General features: G+C 35.6%; 1 protein-coding gene across 1 annotated transcript in view; it reads left to right on the top strand.

The window, feature by feature from the left end:
* The window catches only part of COL4A5 (collagen type IV alpha 5 chain), a 432,611-nt gene that overhangs the window by 226,643 nt on the left and 190,965 nt on the right, over nucleotides 1-15,003 (top strand). Inside the window, exons 8-10 of the mRNA XM_054580374.1 lie at nucleotides 64-90; nucleotides 1,995-2,075; nucleotides 3,787-3,849. Of these exons, the coding sequence (XP_054436349.1) occupies nucleotides 64-90; nucleotides 1,995-2,075; nucleotides 3,787-3,849 (171 nt within the window). The remainder of the gene's footprint in view (nucleotides 1-63; nucleotides 91-1,994; nucleotides 2,076-3,786; nucleotides 3,850-15,003) is intronic.

The raw sequence follows: 15,003 nt of genomic DNA, 5'->3' as shown, positions 1-15,003 counted from the left end.
GTGTGTGTGTGTGTGTGTGTGTGTGTGTGTATATATATAAATATGTGTTCTTCTTAATAATAGGGACCTCCTGGGATTCCAGGTATGCAGGTAAGCATCTCATGTGAGGAAGGTAAACATTTTTAATAAAATGTTTGGAAAGCCTGAAACTTCAGTCAGATAATGTCTCTGGCTTGTCTTAAACTGGGTGCTTCTAGAAGTTGTGCAGCTGCTTCTAAGATTTTCTTAAGTAGTCTCTTTTGTTCCTGTGGCTTAAGTACCTCCTATGTGCTCATATACTTGCAAGTGTGTATATCACACTCAAATATCTTTCCTGAAACCTTCAGTCCTCCTTATATTTTGATACAGTTGATCACCTGCTCTCTCCAGAAACACTTTTCCCCTGAGTTCTGCAACACTACACTTCCCTCATTCTTTTCCTCCACCTCTGGTCATTCTGCAGTCTTATATGCAAGCTTATTCTATCCGGCAGGTATTAGGGCACAGTTTGACTCTTCTTTTCTCTTCTCTTCTATGCCTAACAATATTATTCATGCTCACAGTATTGATTACTACTTAGTTTTTTATCTCTAAAACAGACTTTTCTTTTAACCCCCATGCCTCCCTGACATCTCGATTTAAATATTTCCCCGATATTCAAATTAACATGTTCAAAGTTGACCCAGAACCCCAAATAAACCTGTTCTTCCCTCTGGCTTCTTCATCTCTAAAATTCCTATCACTGTATATTATATATACTAATATGTGAGCCTCAAACCTGAGTGTTAGTGTTTATATTTTTTTACTCCTTCACATACCTCTACCTCCTCATTCCATTATTTCACTAAATATTGTGAATTTTTCCTATAAAATATATCTTAAATTTACCCACTTTTCTCCATCTCCATTGCTACCACACTAACCATAATGTCTCATCTGCATTATTGTTGTAGCACCTTAACTAGTCTGTCTGTCTGTCTTCTTTTTTTTGCTGTACCCCTGACCTTCAAAACAGATTTAATCTCTATAAAACTGTCAAGAATGACCTTTTTAAAATGTAAATAAATAATTTAATCTTTCTGCTTATAAACCTTCAACAGCTGCTTATTGCATCTAACACAATCCATCTACCATTCTTTTCCATGACCTATATGACCTACATGTCCTAAGGCCTGCTTACATTTTCAGCTGTATCTTTAAACCACTTTTCCTTTGGCTCACTGATCACATCACTCTTCATTACATTATTTAAATGTTCCAAATTCTTCCCTTTGGGGATCCTTTGTACATGCTATTTACGCTACCTGACACTCTTTCCCCAACTTCACCTGGCTGACTCTTTATTATTGTTTAGCTCTCAGCCTGAATGTTACTTTCCTAGATTGCCCTTTCGAGACTACCCACACTAAATTAAATTTCCTTTTCTATTTATTTTTAATTGAAATATATTTCATACATAACATTATGAAAACTTAAGGTGTACATGTTAATTTGATATATTTATATATAATAATAGTCATTATAACAATAACCAGCACCTCTGCCATGTCACATGATTATCATTTCTTTTTAATTCTCCACTATTTCTTTATCATGTACCATTATGTTTTTCTCTATTGTCCTTAACAGAGCACTTGGTCATCTTACTTGTTTTCATATTAATGGTCTGCATTCCCCCAGTATATTGTTAGCCCCATGAGAACAGAGATATTGTTTATGTTTCTCACTACTGAGTACTCAGAGCCTAACAGTTTTTGGCAAATACTAATATTTAATAAATGTTTTTTAATGAATGAGTAAATGAAAGTAGCACAGGCTCTTAATAAATCGACTATGCTTCAGTGTACTCTGTCCACTCCCTCACTTCCCTTTAAAAGGTAAATTTATTCATGTTAATTATTGATTTTCCAGGATATTTATGTGACAGACTGAATTCTCAGATCATTTTTCGTACTCTTGCCAGTTTTTATGTACCATAACTGTTATTTATAACTTTCATTGATGGTTTCTTTCAGGGAGAACCAGGTAGTATAATTATGTCATCACTGCCAGGACCAAAGGGTAGTCCAGGATACCCAGGTCCTCCTGGAGTACAAGTAAGCGTCCAGTGATCTTCTTCTCTGCAGCACTGATTTAGTCACATCACAGCATCACTTTTTTTTCTTTTCAGCCTTTAATTATAGAAATTATCATCTAAAGTTTGATAGACATTGTATGTACCTTCTACCTGAAGATAAAAACAATCTGGACCATGGGAAATTTTAAGAAGTACTGCCTTGTTCTTTTACTTTTCTATCCAGTTTCTGTGGAAATACTTGCTTTGGTGTTTGGCAGTAGAAATAATCTTCTATATTTTTATTCTTGTACTACGGGGATCAGTACAGTAGCAGGAGTAGCCCTGATAATTGTAAATGATCTGATTAAAAATAAAAATCGTAGAGCTCCCATTTAAGATGTTAGAAGACATCATTTGTAAAACTATCATTAATGCATAATATATGAACATATATTAGGCTGAAGGAGTACAATTTGTGCATCAGTTATAATCTTAAGAGAAAAGTTATGTTAGCCAACAGATAACATATACATACGTAGAAACAGCAATGACTTTAGAGTACTTATATATTAAGAAGTCAATTTTTTGAGATTTATATTTCATGAGGATTTATCCCAATAATAATCAGCACTTTCTAATATTTGATCACTAAGATAACATGTTGGGGACTTTTTTTTAACTACCTTTTCATATCGTACTTATCGCCCATCCATATGTACTTAAGTACTCTCAGTCTTATCCTTTATCTTTTATAAATTTTATTATGTAATATTTGAAACTACAGAAGAATGCATGCAAAAATGTATGTATGTTGTGAAGTATAACTACCAAATGAACACCTGTGAACCCAGCACAGCATGTAGGAAATAGAATATTAAAAATGATTTTTAATCAACCTGTGGTTTCTGCTCTCTCTGAGGATATAACTCTCATCCTGTTTTCAATTGCTTCTTAAAAATAGTTTTACTACATATGCATATATCTCTAAACAATAAAATATCTGGCTTTGCTTTTAAAATAGTATAATATTTGTGAGGTTTTCTAAAATTTTTCTATTTTATGTTAAGATGCATCCGTATAATTGTATGTGGCTCTAGTTCATTTAGTTTCACTTCCACAAAACATTTCATTGTGTGAACATACTACAATTTGTTTCTCCAGTGTCCTATTGTTGAATATTTGTGTTGCTTTGGAATTTTTATAAAATTAAAAAACAATCCAGGATTTATATGTAGATATAGCATTTCTACGGTTCAAAACAGTCAAATTTTCAGGATTTTAAGATGCAAAATTGTGTTCCACAACAGTTCCATCATTCTCTTGTTTTTTGTTCCAGTTATTCTTACTTCCCATATCATCTTTAATCCTATTTTTTAATTTTAAAATTATAAAAACCATCCTGAAACTAATAGCCTTTCCCTTTACAGTTCTAGCATAAAAACCCCACTCAAGGCCCATCTTTATCACTTTATTTTCTAAAACTTCCTTATGATGTTTCCCCGACATTTGTTATCTATCACTGTGAAATACAAGTGTTCTAAGAGCTGCATTCATTCTGCATAGTTGAAATTTTTATAGTTATTCAATCCATTTATTACACATTTTAAATGATTGTGACATTGCAGAATTATAGAATTGTAGAACAGAATTCTGGCAACTACTTAAGCTTAAACTTCAATCACTTAGTTCTTTGTACAACACAGTGAAGGTTTTTTTTCCCCTCACTCTTTTCTTTACTTTCTTTATAACAGGGCCCAGCTGGTCCTGTTGGTGTACCAGGGCCAACTGGTCCACCAGGACCACCAGGTTTGATGGTAAGCTTACTTGTGTAAATTCATTTCTCCCTCCTTTATTTCATTCAGAAATATTAATATTATATATTATAACGTTTATATACAAATATTAATATTATATAAACATACAAATATTAATACTATATGATACATAATATTAATATGCTTGATTATAATGCATTTTCAGTGTTCATAATCTAGAATATTCTTATTTACAAGAGATTTTACAATATTATCATGAATAATATATGCTAAGTAGTAGCTCCTTTCTATTAACCCTGATTCAACAGCTGAAGCCAAGACTTAGATATGCCACCAAGGTATCACATATAAATAAATAGGTCCCTTGATATCAAGAGGTGATACACTTTGGCAGATAAATACCTATTTAACTTTCAAAACCTTGAAATACTCTCAAATGTATAAAGTCAGAAAACATAAAAATAACACTGGACTATAAAATTGAGTGCAGGCTTTTTTTTTCCTCTTTTCACTTATTATTATTCAAAAACAAATATGTTACTCTTAAATCATTCATGCTCAATTTTAATTTGATGCACCATCATTGCAAATACTCATTGTTTGTTGATTTAGAGAGGATAGCCATTCTGACACTTGTGAGGCGATATCTTACTGTAGTTATAATTTGCATTTGTCTGATAAGTATTGGTGTTGAGCACCTTTTCACATACCTATTGGCCATTTGTATGTTGTCTTTGGAGAAGTGCTATTTAGGTCCTTTGCCCATTTTTAATTAGATTGTTTGGGGTTTTTTTGGTATTGAATTTTGTAAGTTTTTTAAGATAAATTCTGGGTATTAACCCCTTATCAAGTCTATCATTGATGAATATGTTTCCCATTAAATGGGTTGTATTTTCATTTTGTTGATGTCTTCCTTTGGCGTGCCAATATTTATAGTTTGATTATAGTCCCATTTGTTTATTTTTTTCTTTTCTTTCACTTGCCCGAGGATATATATCAGAAAAAACATTGCTACGAGAAATGTCTGAGATTTTACTACCTGTGTTTTCATGTAGGATTTTTAGGGTTTTGATTCTAACATTTAAGTATTTAATCCATTTTGAGCTTAGTCTTGATATGGTGTAAGAAGGCATTCTAAACAGAGAATCAAGATGGCGGAGGAGTGAGTGGAAGTAACACTAACCTACTCCCAGGACCAACCTGGAAATACAACTAAATTGTGGAGAAATCACTTGGAACAAAAAACTGAACAATAGCGAGAGAGGAGCCTTATAACCTCAGAGACAGAAGAATCAGCTTTAGTGCAATCTAACTGGTAAGAAGTACAGCAGACACTAGAGAAGGGGGGCGGGGCACCCAAGGGCAGCAGCACAAGAAGGATGTTGAAAGGGCCAGATGGATCCTCTTAAGAAGAGTGAGGTCTAAACCAAAATCGGGATCTCTATCCTACAGCACCAGAGCCCAGAAAGTACACAGAAAACAACCAGCTGCAAAAAGCGGCAGGGTTGGTCTATGTCAGGGACAGGTGGATGGAGACGCAAAGAGCTGTTTAAAGGGCCAATGCATACATTTTTATTTGCAGCCACTTACTCTGTTCTCCGGAAAAGGCAGGGGCAGAGATGGCTAGAGACACCTGAGGAGAGACTAAAGAAGGAGGCTTTGGGAGAGAACTAAGAGAGTGGCCGGCAGAATCTTGGTACTGACTCCTCTTCCATACTGCAGCTGCCATCTGGTTCAGGCCACCCACTCCCCCTGAGCAACAGCAGTGTCAGAGGACCCAATAGCCCCACCCCCAGGTGGGATTCCCCGATGCCCTGTGTTGTCTAAGCTGCCTGCTGAGGGCAGAGTGGCAGCCAAAGATAGTAGATCCCTGGCTAAATGGAACGCAGAATAGTCTTGAGACACTTGAAGAGAGTGGGGACGGAGGCTTTGGGGAGAGAATGGAGACATTAGCCAGCAAGATCCCAATGATGACTCCTCCACCATAAGACAGCAGCCATCTTGCTCACGGAGACACCACTCCCCTGAGCAGCAGCAGCATGAGAGAACCGAACAGCCCCAACCACTGGAGGGACTCTGCCCTGCCCTGAGCTTTCTAAGGCAGCCTGCTGAGTGCAGAGTTACTTGATTAAAAGCAGAAGGAGACAGCCACAAACAGTAGATTACAGGAAATCTCGAAAAGACTGCCTAAGGTCAGACAGGGTCAACATCTGACATCATCAGTGGCAGATTCAGCAAGTGAAAACAGTGGTCCCCTACCACAGAAGTTCACACCACAAAGTCAGGAAGTCAACACAGAACAATTTAAAAAGCAGAAGCAAAAAAAAAGTCTCACAAATAGTGGAAAGACAAAGAAACACCACCCCAGTCAAAGGGAAAGGAGGAATCCTTAGAAAGAGAACTAAATGAAATAGAAGTAAGTAAACTATCAGATACTAGGTTCCAAACAATGGTTATAAGGGAGCTCAATGAGCTCAGTTAGCTTAGAGAGAATTACAATAAACTACAAGAGAAACTATGAGGAACTTATGCAAACTATATCAGCATGAAAAAGGACATAGAAACTATCAATTAGAGGCAAGAGGGAATGAAGAATACAATTTCTGAATTGAAGAACACAGTAGAAGGAATCAAAAGCAGGCTAGATGAAGTAGAGGAAGACAAAGTAGAAAGTAGCTCTCAGAAAGAGCAAGAAAATGAAAAAAGACTCAAAAAGAATGAAGAGGCATTGAAGGAAATGCAGTACAACCTGAAATGGAACCATATCCGGATAATAAGGATATGAGAAGGAGAAGAAGAAGAGCAAGTGATAAGAGAAACTCTTTGAAAAAGTAACGATGGAAAACTTCACTAATTTGAGGAGAAAAAGACACCCAAGTCCAGGAAGCACAGAGAGTCCCATTCCAGAGGAACCCAAAGAGTCCCACTCCAAGACACATCATAATTAAAATGGCAAATATCTAAGACAGAGAATCCTAAAGGAGGCAAGGGATAAGGAGGTAGTAACTTACAAGGGAGCCCTGATACAGCTAGCAGCTGACTTCTCAATAGAAACACTGCAAACCAGAAGGAAGTGGCTAAAAATATTCTGAGTAATGAAAAGCGAAGGCCTGCAACCAAGGCTGCGCTACACATCATGGCTCTAAATTAAAATAGAAGGTAAAATAAAGAGTTTTCCAGACAAAAGATGGCTAAATGAATACACCTCCACCAAACCAGCACTGCAAAATATGCTAAAGGGACTGCTTTAAGATGGTGAAAGAGTCTATGAATACCCAGTTCCTTTCACCGTTGCCAATACTTGATATTACCAACATTTTAATATGTATTCATCTGATTGTGACAATGATGTGTTACTTTAATTGTTCCTTTCTTATTTTTTGAAACTAAACCTGTTTTTGTATTCTTCTTACATATTTCTATTATTTTTAAAAAGCTTTAAATGACTTTTTGGTATTCTTTTTCCATTTATTGATTAAAGTTTTGTAGAATTTTTTTTCCCAGGAAAAAAAACCAACAACTATTAACCCTTTTTTAGATGTGTGGCAAATACTTTCCCATTCTTTTACTTGTCCTTTAACTTTTTTATATGTGTATTACTGTATAGTCTTAAATGTTTAATATAGTGATATTGTCAATATTTTACTTTATCACTTCTGGGTTTGAATATTTTACTTAAGTGTAAGAAAAATATTAGCTTGTATTATCTCCTAAAACTACTTTGATTCTACAGATTGATTTTTAATTCACCTGAAAATTTCTTGTGTAATGTGTGATATAGGGCTCTATATTTGTTTTATTTCAAATAATATTTGTTCATGCACCCTATTTGTTGATTAAGCCTTATTTTCCCCAATTGATTTGAAATATCAGTTTAACCATATATTACATTGTTAGGTGTATACATTTGTTTATGGAATGCTCATTTTATTTCATTGATATACTTGATTATATCTGTGCTGGTGTCATGTTGTTTTAATTGCTGAAATTGTGTAAGGGTTTTAAATTTTTTAGTATTTTATTATTGACTTTGACATTTAAAAAACAAATCAATCAGTGTTTAAGAAATAAACAAAGAAAGAAGAGAAAGAAGAAGAGAAAGAAAAGAAAGGGAAGGAAGGAAAGCAGGAAGAACGGAAGGAGAAAGAAAGAAAGAAAGAAAGAAAGATGGAACTCCTACCTTTTGTGACAACATGGATGGAACTGGATAATATTATGCTAAGTGAAATCAGCCAGTTGGTGAAAGACAAATACCGTATGATCTCACCTATAAGTGGAATCTATTCAACAAAATGAACTAATGAAGAAAATAAACCACAGGCATGGAAACATGGAGCAGACTGAAAGTGACCAAAGGGGGTGGGGAAAGAGGACAATGGTGGAAAGAAGGAGAAGGGACTAGACAAAGAACATGTATGAATGACCCATGGACATGGACAACAGAATGGGAATTGACTTTGGGAACAGGGGGTGAGAGTGGGATGGGTTGAGGGGGGTAAAAGGCAACATAAATTGAGACAACTGTAATAGAATAAACATAAAAAAAGAAGGCATTTTAGTTTTATATTTTGAAAGTATCTGTCCAATATTCCCAACACCATTTCTTGAATTGACTACTTTTACCCAATTATATGTGTTTTGCCTCCTTAGTCAAATACTAATTGACTATAAAAGCTTGGGTTTATTTCCGGTCTTTCTATTTCATTACACTGATCTATAGGTTTTTCTGATTTGAGTACCATGCTGGTTTGATTACTATGGCTTTATAGTATAGTTTAATATCAGGTATCTTGATTCCTCCAACTTTGTTCTTCTTCCTTAGGATCGCTTTTGCTATTTGGGGTCTTTTGTGGTTCCATATACATTTTTAGGTTATTTGTTTTAGTTCTGTGAAATATGCCATTGGTATCTTGATAGCAATTGCATTGAATCTATAGATTTTTTTTTGTGTAGTATGGACATTTTGTGATGCTAATTCTTCCTATCTTTGAATAAGGTATGTGCTTCCACTTTTTTTTATGTTGCTCATTTTCTTTCATCACTGCCTTATAATTTTACAAGTACAGGTTTTTTACCTCATTGGTTAAATTTATTCTTAGGTATTTTATTATTTTTGAAGCAATTGTTAATGGGATGATTTTCTTAGTTTTCCTTTCTGATAGTGCATTATTAGTGTATAAAATCCAACTGATCATTGGATATTTGTTTTATTCTGCTATAATACTTCATTGAATTCATTAATCAGTACTAATAGTTCTTTGGTGAAATCTTTAGAGTTCTCCATATACAATATCATGTCACCTACAAATAATTAGTTTTATTTCTTCCTTTCAATTTGGATGCCTTTTATTTTCTCTTGTCTGACTGATGTTGCTAGGGATTACAGTGCTATATCTAATAAGAATAATGAAAGCTGAAATCCACGTTGTGTTACCAATCTTAGGGGAAATCCCTTCCGTTTTTACTGCCTTCAGTATGATGTTGGCTGTGGGTTTGTCATATCTGACCTTTATTATGTTGAAGTATGTTCCCTCTATTCTCACTTCTCTGAGAGTTTTTATTATAAATAGGTGCTGGAATTTATCAAATACTTTTTTCTGAATCTATTGATATGATCATGTTGTTTTTACTCATATTCATTTTATTCCTGTGATGTCACACATTTATTGATTTGTGGATATTGTACTGACCTTGCATTCCTGGAATAAATCCCACTTGATCGTGGTGTGTGATCTTTTTAATTTATTGCTAGATCACGTTTGCTATATTTTGTTGAGGATTTTGGCATCTAAGTTCATCAGAGATATTGACCTATAATTTTTTTCTTTGTATTGTCTTTGTCTTGTTTTGGTGTTAGGATGATGTTGGCCTCTTAAAATGAGCTTGGGAGTCTTCCATCCTCTCGAATTATTTGTAAATGGTTGAGCAGTATAGGTGTTAGTTGTCCTGTGAATTTTGTTAAAATTCAGCTGTGAATCCATCCTGTCCACGACTTTTGTTGCTTTAGATTTTCTTTATTACTACTTCAATTTCATTAGTTGTACTGTCTATTCAAATTCTGTGATTCTTCCTGATTCAGTTTTGGAAGATTTTATGATTCTACAAATTTATCCTATTTGTCCAGATTGTCCAGTTTGTTGGCATATAGTTGTTCATAATATCTTCTTGCAATCCTTCATATCTCTTAGGTGTCAATTTTTACTTCTCCTCTTTCATTTCTGATTTACTTATTTGGATCCTCTCTCTTTTTTCCTTGATGAGTCTGGTTAAAGTTTTGTCAGTCCTCTCCATGTGTTCAAAGAACTAGGTCTCGTTTCATCTATCTATTTTTTGCTTTCTAGACACTTTTTTTTTCTTTTTTTCTCTGATGTTTATTTCCTTTCCTCTACTCCCTTGGGCTTTGTTTGTTGTTCTTTTTAAAGTTATTTCAAATATAAAGTTAGATTGTTTATTTGATATTTTTCTTGTTTTTTGAGGTAGGCTTATAATGCTGTGAATTTCCCTCATAGCACCTCTTTCACTCTGTCCCATAGAATTTGGATTGTTGTGCTCTCTTTTTATTTATTTCAAGGTATCTTTTGATTTCTTCCTTGATCTCCTTGTTGACCTAATCATTGTTTAATAATATGTTGTTTAGCTTCCATGTATTTTCATGTTTTAGTGTTCTTCTAGTGATTGATTTCTAGTTACATAGCATTGTGGTCAGACAAGATGCTTGATATGATTTCAATCTTCTTAAATTTATTAAGACTTATTTTGTGTCCTGGCATGTCATCTATCCCAGAAAATGTTCCTTGGGCACTTGACAAGTATGTATATTCTGCTGCTTTGGGATGAAATACTCTGAAGATACCAACTAAATCCATTTGATCTAGCGTGTTGTTTAAGACCACTGTCTCCTTGTTGATAATCTACATTAAGGATCTATCCATTGAAGGCAATGGGGTGTTAAAATCTCTATGACTCTATTTCTGTCGATCACTCTTTTTATGTCCATCTAGATTTGCCTTACATATTTAGGTGCTCCTTTGTTGGGTGTGCAAATGTTTACTTGGATTATATCCTTCCGTTGGATAGTTCCCTTTATCAATACGTAGTGTCCTTCTTTGTCTCTCACTTAAGCCTTGATTTTAAAGTCTATATTATTGGATATAAGTACTACTATCCCAGCCTTTTTTTCTTTTCCATTTGCATGACACATCTTTTTCTAATCCTTTACTTTTACTCTGTGTGTATCTTCCTATATGATATGCGGTTCTTGGAGACAGCATATATATGTATCTTATTTTCTTATTCATTCAGTTACCCTCTGTCTTTGATTGGAGCATCTAAGCCATTTACATTTAAGGTGCATGTATAGTGCCATTTTATTCTTAGACTCTTTTCCTCTCTTTTTTTTTTTTCCTTTCTCTTCTTCTTACAGCAAGCCCTTTAACATTGGTCGCTGTATTGGTTTGGTGTTTACAAACTCCTTTAGTTTTTTTCTTTCTGGAGAGCTCCTTATTTCCACTTCAGTCTTAAATGACAGCCTTGCTGGGTAAAGTAGCTTTAGATGTAGATCCTTGCTTTTCGTCACCTTGAATATGTCACACCACACCCTTCTGGCCTGAAATTTTTCTGATGAGTAATCAGATTGCAGTCTCATTGGTGCTCCCTTGAAGGTAACTACCTGCTTCTCTCTTGCGACTCTCAGGATTCTCTCCTCTTTAAGCCTTGTCATTTTAATTATGATGTGTCTTGGTGTAGTACTCTTTAGGACCAACTTGTTTGGGATTGCCTGAGCTTCCTGGACTTGTATGACTTTTTCCTTCACCAGATTAAGGAAGTTTCCAGTTATTCTTCAAATAGTTTATCAATCCCTTGCTTGCTCTCTTCTCCTCCTGGTATTCCCATGATGCGGATGTTGTTATGGTTCCTGTTGTCCAAGATGTTTCTTAACGTCTCCTCATTTTTTTTAATTCTTTTTTTTTTTTTTGCTGCTCTACCTGATTGTTTTTTTCTACCTTGCCTTCCAAAACACTTCTTCTATCCTCTGCTTCACCTGACCTACTGCTTATTCATTCCAGTGTATTATTTGTCTCAGATATTGCTTTCTTTATTTCTATCCTTTATGGTTTCTATGTCTTTTTCCATGCTGTTGCTTTTCCATATAATCATTACTGTAAACTCTCTATCTGATAAGTTGCTTTCATTTCATCTAGTTCTTCTGGAAATTCTCTTTTTCTTTCATTTGGGATCTGTTTCTTTGTCTTCCAATTTTGACTGCTGCTTTGTATTTTCCACCTTAGATGTCAACCTAAACAGCTATTAATCTAATCAGCCTTTAACCACTTGGTTGTTGATCTAATCAATTTGTGATGAGCAATCAGGCTTGAGCACCACAGGGTGGGGCAGAGTAATTACTGTGGGTTGGACTATTGCTTCTCCTCAGCCTAATGCCAATCAGAGGCATGCTCTGCCTGAGAGAGGTGGCTCCTGCAGTATGAGGAATGACTCAGCACATGGATCCTCGTTGTTGTTCCCTCAGTTCTCTCTCCAGAGCAACCAACCCAAGACTCTCCTAAAGCATCTCTAGTCCACTCTGCCCTGCCTTTGCACACACCCAGTGTAAGTGGCTGCAAATGAAATTTTGTGCCTTGGACCATTAAAAGGCTTTCTACATCTCCAGCCTTCTCTCCCTTGCCAACAGAACCCCTGATGCTTTTCACAGCTGGATGATATCTGGGTTTCTTTCTAGCTCTGGTGCTCTAGGCTGGGGAGCCCAGCTTGGGTTTTAGACCCCACACTTCTCAGGGGGAATGCCGCATCCACTCAAATATCCTTCCAGCACGTCAGCTGCCACGTGTGTGAGTTCAGCCAGCCTTCTAAGAGCTCCTCTGTACTTCCTACCAGTCACGTTGTCCTGATGTGTTTTATTATGCCTGACCATGGTTGTAAGGCTTCTCTCCAGCTAGTGTTAAGTAGATTATTTGCATAATTTGTCTACAATTTAATTGTAATTCCAGACTGGTCCTGGGAGGAAGTTAGTGTAGCTTCCACTTAATCCTCTGCCATCTTAAATCACTCAAACCATTTACATTTAAAATTATTATTGATAGGTATTTACTTATTTACATTTTATTCTATTAACTATGTTCTTCAGGGTTTTTTTCTTCTTAAAACAGGACCTTTAACATTTCTTGTGATACAGGTTTCACAGAAATAAACTTCTTTAGTTGTTTTTTTCTCTCTGGGAAGCCCTTAATTTCTCCTTTAATTTTAAATGTTAGCCTTATTAGGTAAAGTAGTCTTGGTTGTTGATGTTTGCTGTTTATCACTTTGTTGTTTTTTGTTGTTTTTTACTGTTCAAACATTTGTCTCCATTTTCAAACCACCACTTTCCCCTGCCCCATACAAGCCCACCATCTGCTCTCAATCCTTCCCCACTTTGGCTTTATCCATGGATCCTTCATACATGTTCTTTGCTTTGACCTGTACCCTTCTTTTCCCCATTACCTTCCTCCCTCCTTCCCTCTTGGTCCTGTAGGTTTCTTTTTTCTTTCAATGTTGCTGATTATATTTTTCTTCCTTCTTTGTTTTGTTGATTAAGTTCCACTTATAGGTGAGATCACCTGGTATTTGCCTTTCACTACCTCGCTTATTTCACTTAGCATAATGCTCTCAAGTTCCACCCGTGCTGTCACAAAGGATAGTAGCTCGCTCTTTCTTTCTGCAACGTAGTTTGATATTGTGTAAATATACCAAAGATTTTTGACCCCTCATTTAGTTATGCACAATTAGGTTGCTTCCAGCACTTGGTTATTGTGAATTGTGCTGCTGTAAACATTGGGGTGCATAGGAACTATTGAATTGCTGTTTTTGGATTCTGAGGGAGTCCAACCAATCCCAGCAGTGGAATTGCTGGTCAAAAAGCACTTCCATTTTCAGCTTCTTTAGGAAATTTGAAACTATTTTGCACAGTGGCTGCACCAGACTGCATTCCAACCAACAGCATATTAGTGTTCCCTTATCTCCACAACCTCGCCAGAACTTGTTTGTTGAATTGTTTCTGATGGAAATTCTAACCAGTGTGAAGTGGTTTCTCATTTGCGGTCTTAATTTGCATCTCTCTGATGGCAAGTGATGCTGAGCATCCTTTCATATGTCTCTGGGCTCTTTGTATGTCCTCCTTGGAGAAGTATCTGTTCAGGTCTTTTGCCCATTTTTTAATTAGATTGTCTTCCTGGAATGGAGTTGTGTGAGTTCTTTATATATTTTGGAGATCAAACTGTTGTCCGAGGTATCATTGGCAAATATATTTTCCCATATTGTCAGTTCCCTTTTCATTTTGCTGATATTTTCTTTACCCGTGCAGAAGCTTCTTATTTTGATGAAGTCCCATTTATTTATTCTTTCCTTTATGTCCCTTGTTCTAGGGGACATATCAGTGAAATTATTGCTGTGTGGGATATCTGAGAATTTCCTGCCTATGATCTCCTTGAGGACTTTTATGGTGTTGCAACTTATATTTAAGTCATTTATCTACCTTGAGTTTATTTTTGTGTATGGAGTCAATTGGTGATCAAATTTCAATTTTTTGCATGTAGCTGTCAGGTCTCCCAACACCATTTGTTAAAGAAGCTATTTTTACTCCATTTTATGATTCTGCCTCCTTTATATAATGTTAATTGACCATGGAGGCACGGGTTTATTTCTGGTCTCTCTGTTCTGTTCCATTGACCTATCTGTCTGTTCTTATGCCTGTACCAGACTGCCTTGATTATACTGGCCTTGTAATATAGTTTGATGTCAGGTATTGTGATCTCCCCTACTTTGTTGTTCTTTCTCAAAATTGCTGTGGCTATTCGGAGTTGTCTATGGTTCCATATAAATTTCAGAAATGTCTGTTCTATTTCTGTAAATACATCATTGGTATCTTAATAGGGATTGCATTGAATCTATAAATTGCTTTGGGTAGTATGGACATTTTGATGATATTCTGCCAATCCATGAGCACGGTATATGCTTCCATTTATTTGTGTCTTCCTTAATTTCTTTCTTCAGTGTTGTATAGTTTTCTGCGTACAGGTCTTTTATGTCCTTGTTTAAATTTATTCCTAGGTAATTTATTTTTCTTGTTAATCAACAGGATTTTTTTTCCTGATTTCAGATTTCTGGTATTTCATTTTTAGTGTACAAAAATGATTTCTATTT

The sequence above is a fragment of the Pteronotus mesoamericanus genome, unplaced genomic scaffold, assembly GCF_021234165.1.
Source record: "Pteronotus mesoamericanus isolate MK-2021 breed Mesoamerican mustached bat unplaced genomic scaffold, CSHL_Meso_final contig_58, whole genome shotgun sequence".
Classification (NCBI taxonomy): Eukaryota; Metazoa; Chordata; class Mammalia; order Chiroptera; family Mormoopidae; genus Pteronotus; species Pteronotus mesoamericanus.
The sequence above is the reverse complement of the archived record's forward strand: the minus strand, read 5'-3'. Positions and strand labels throughout refer to the sequence as shown.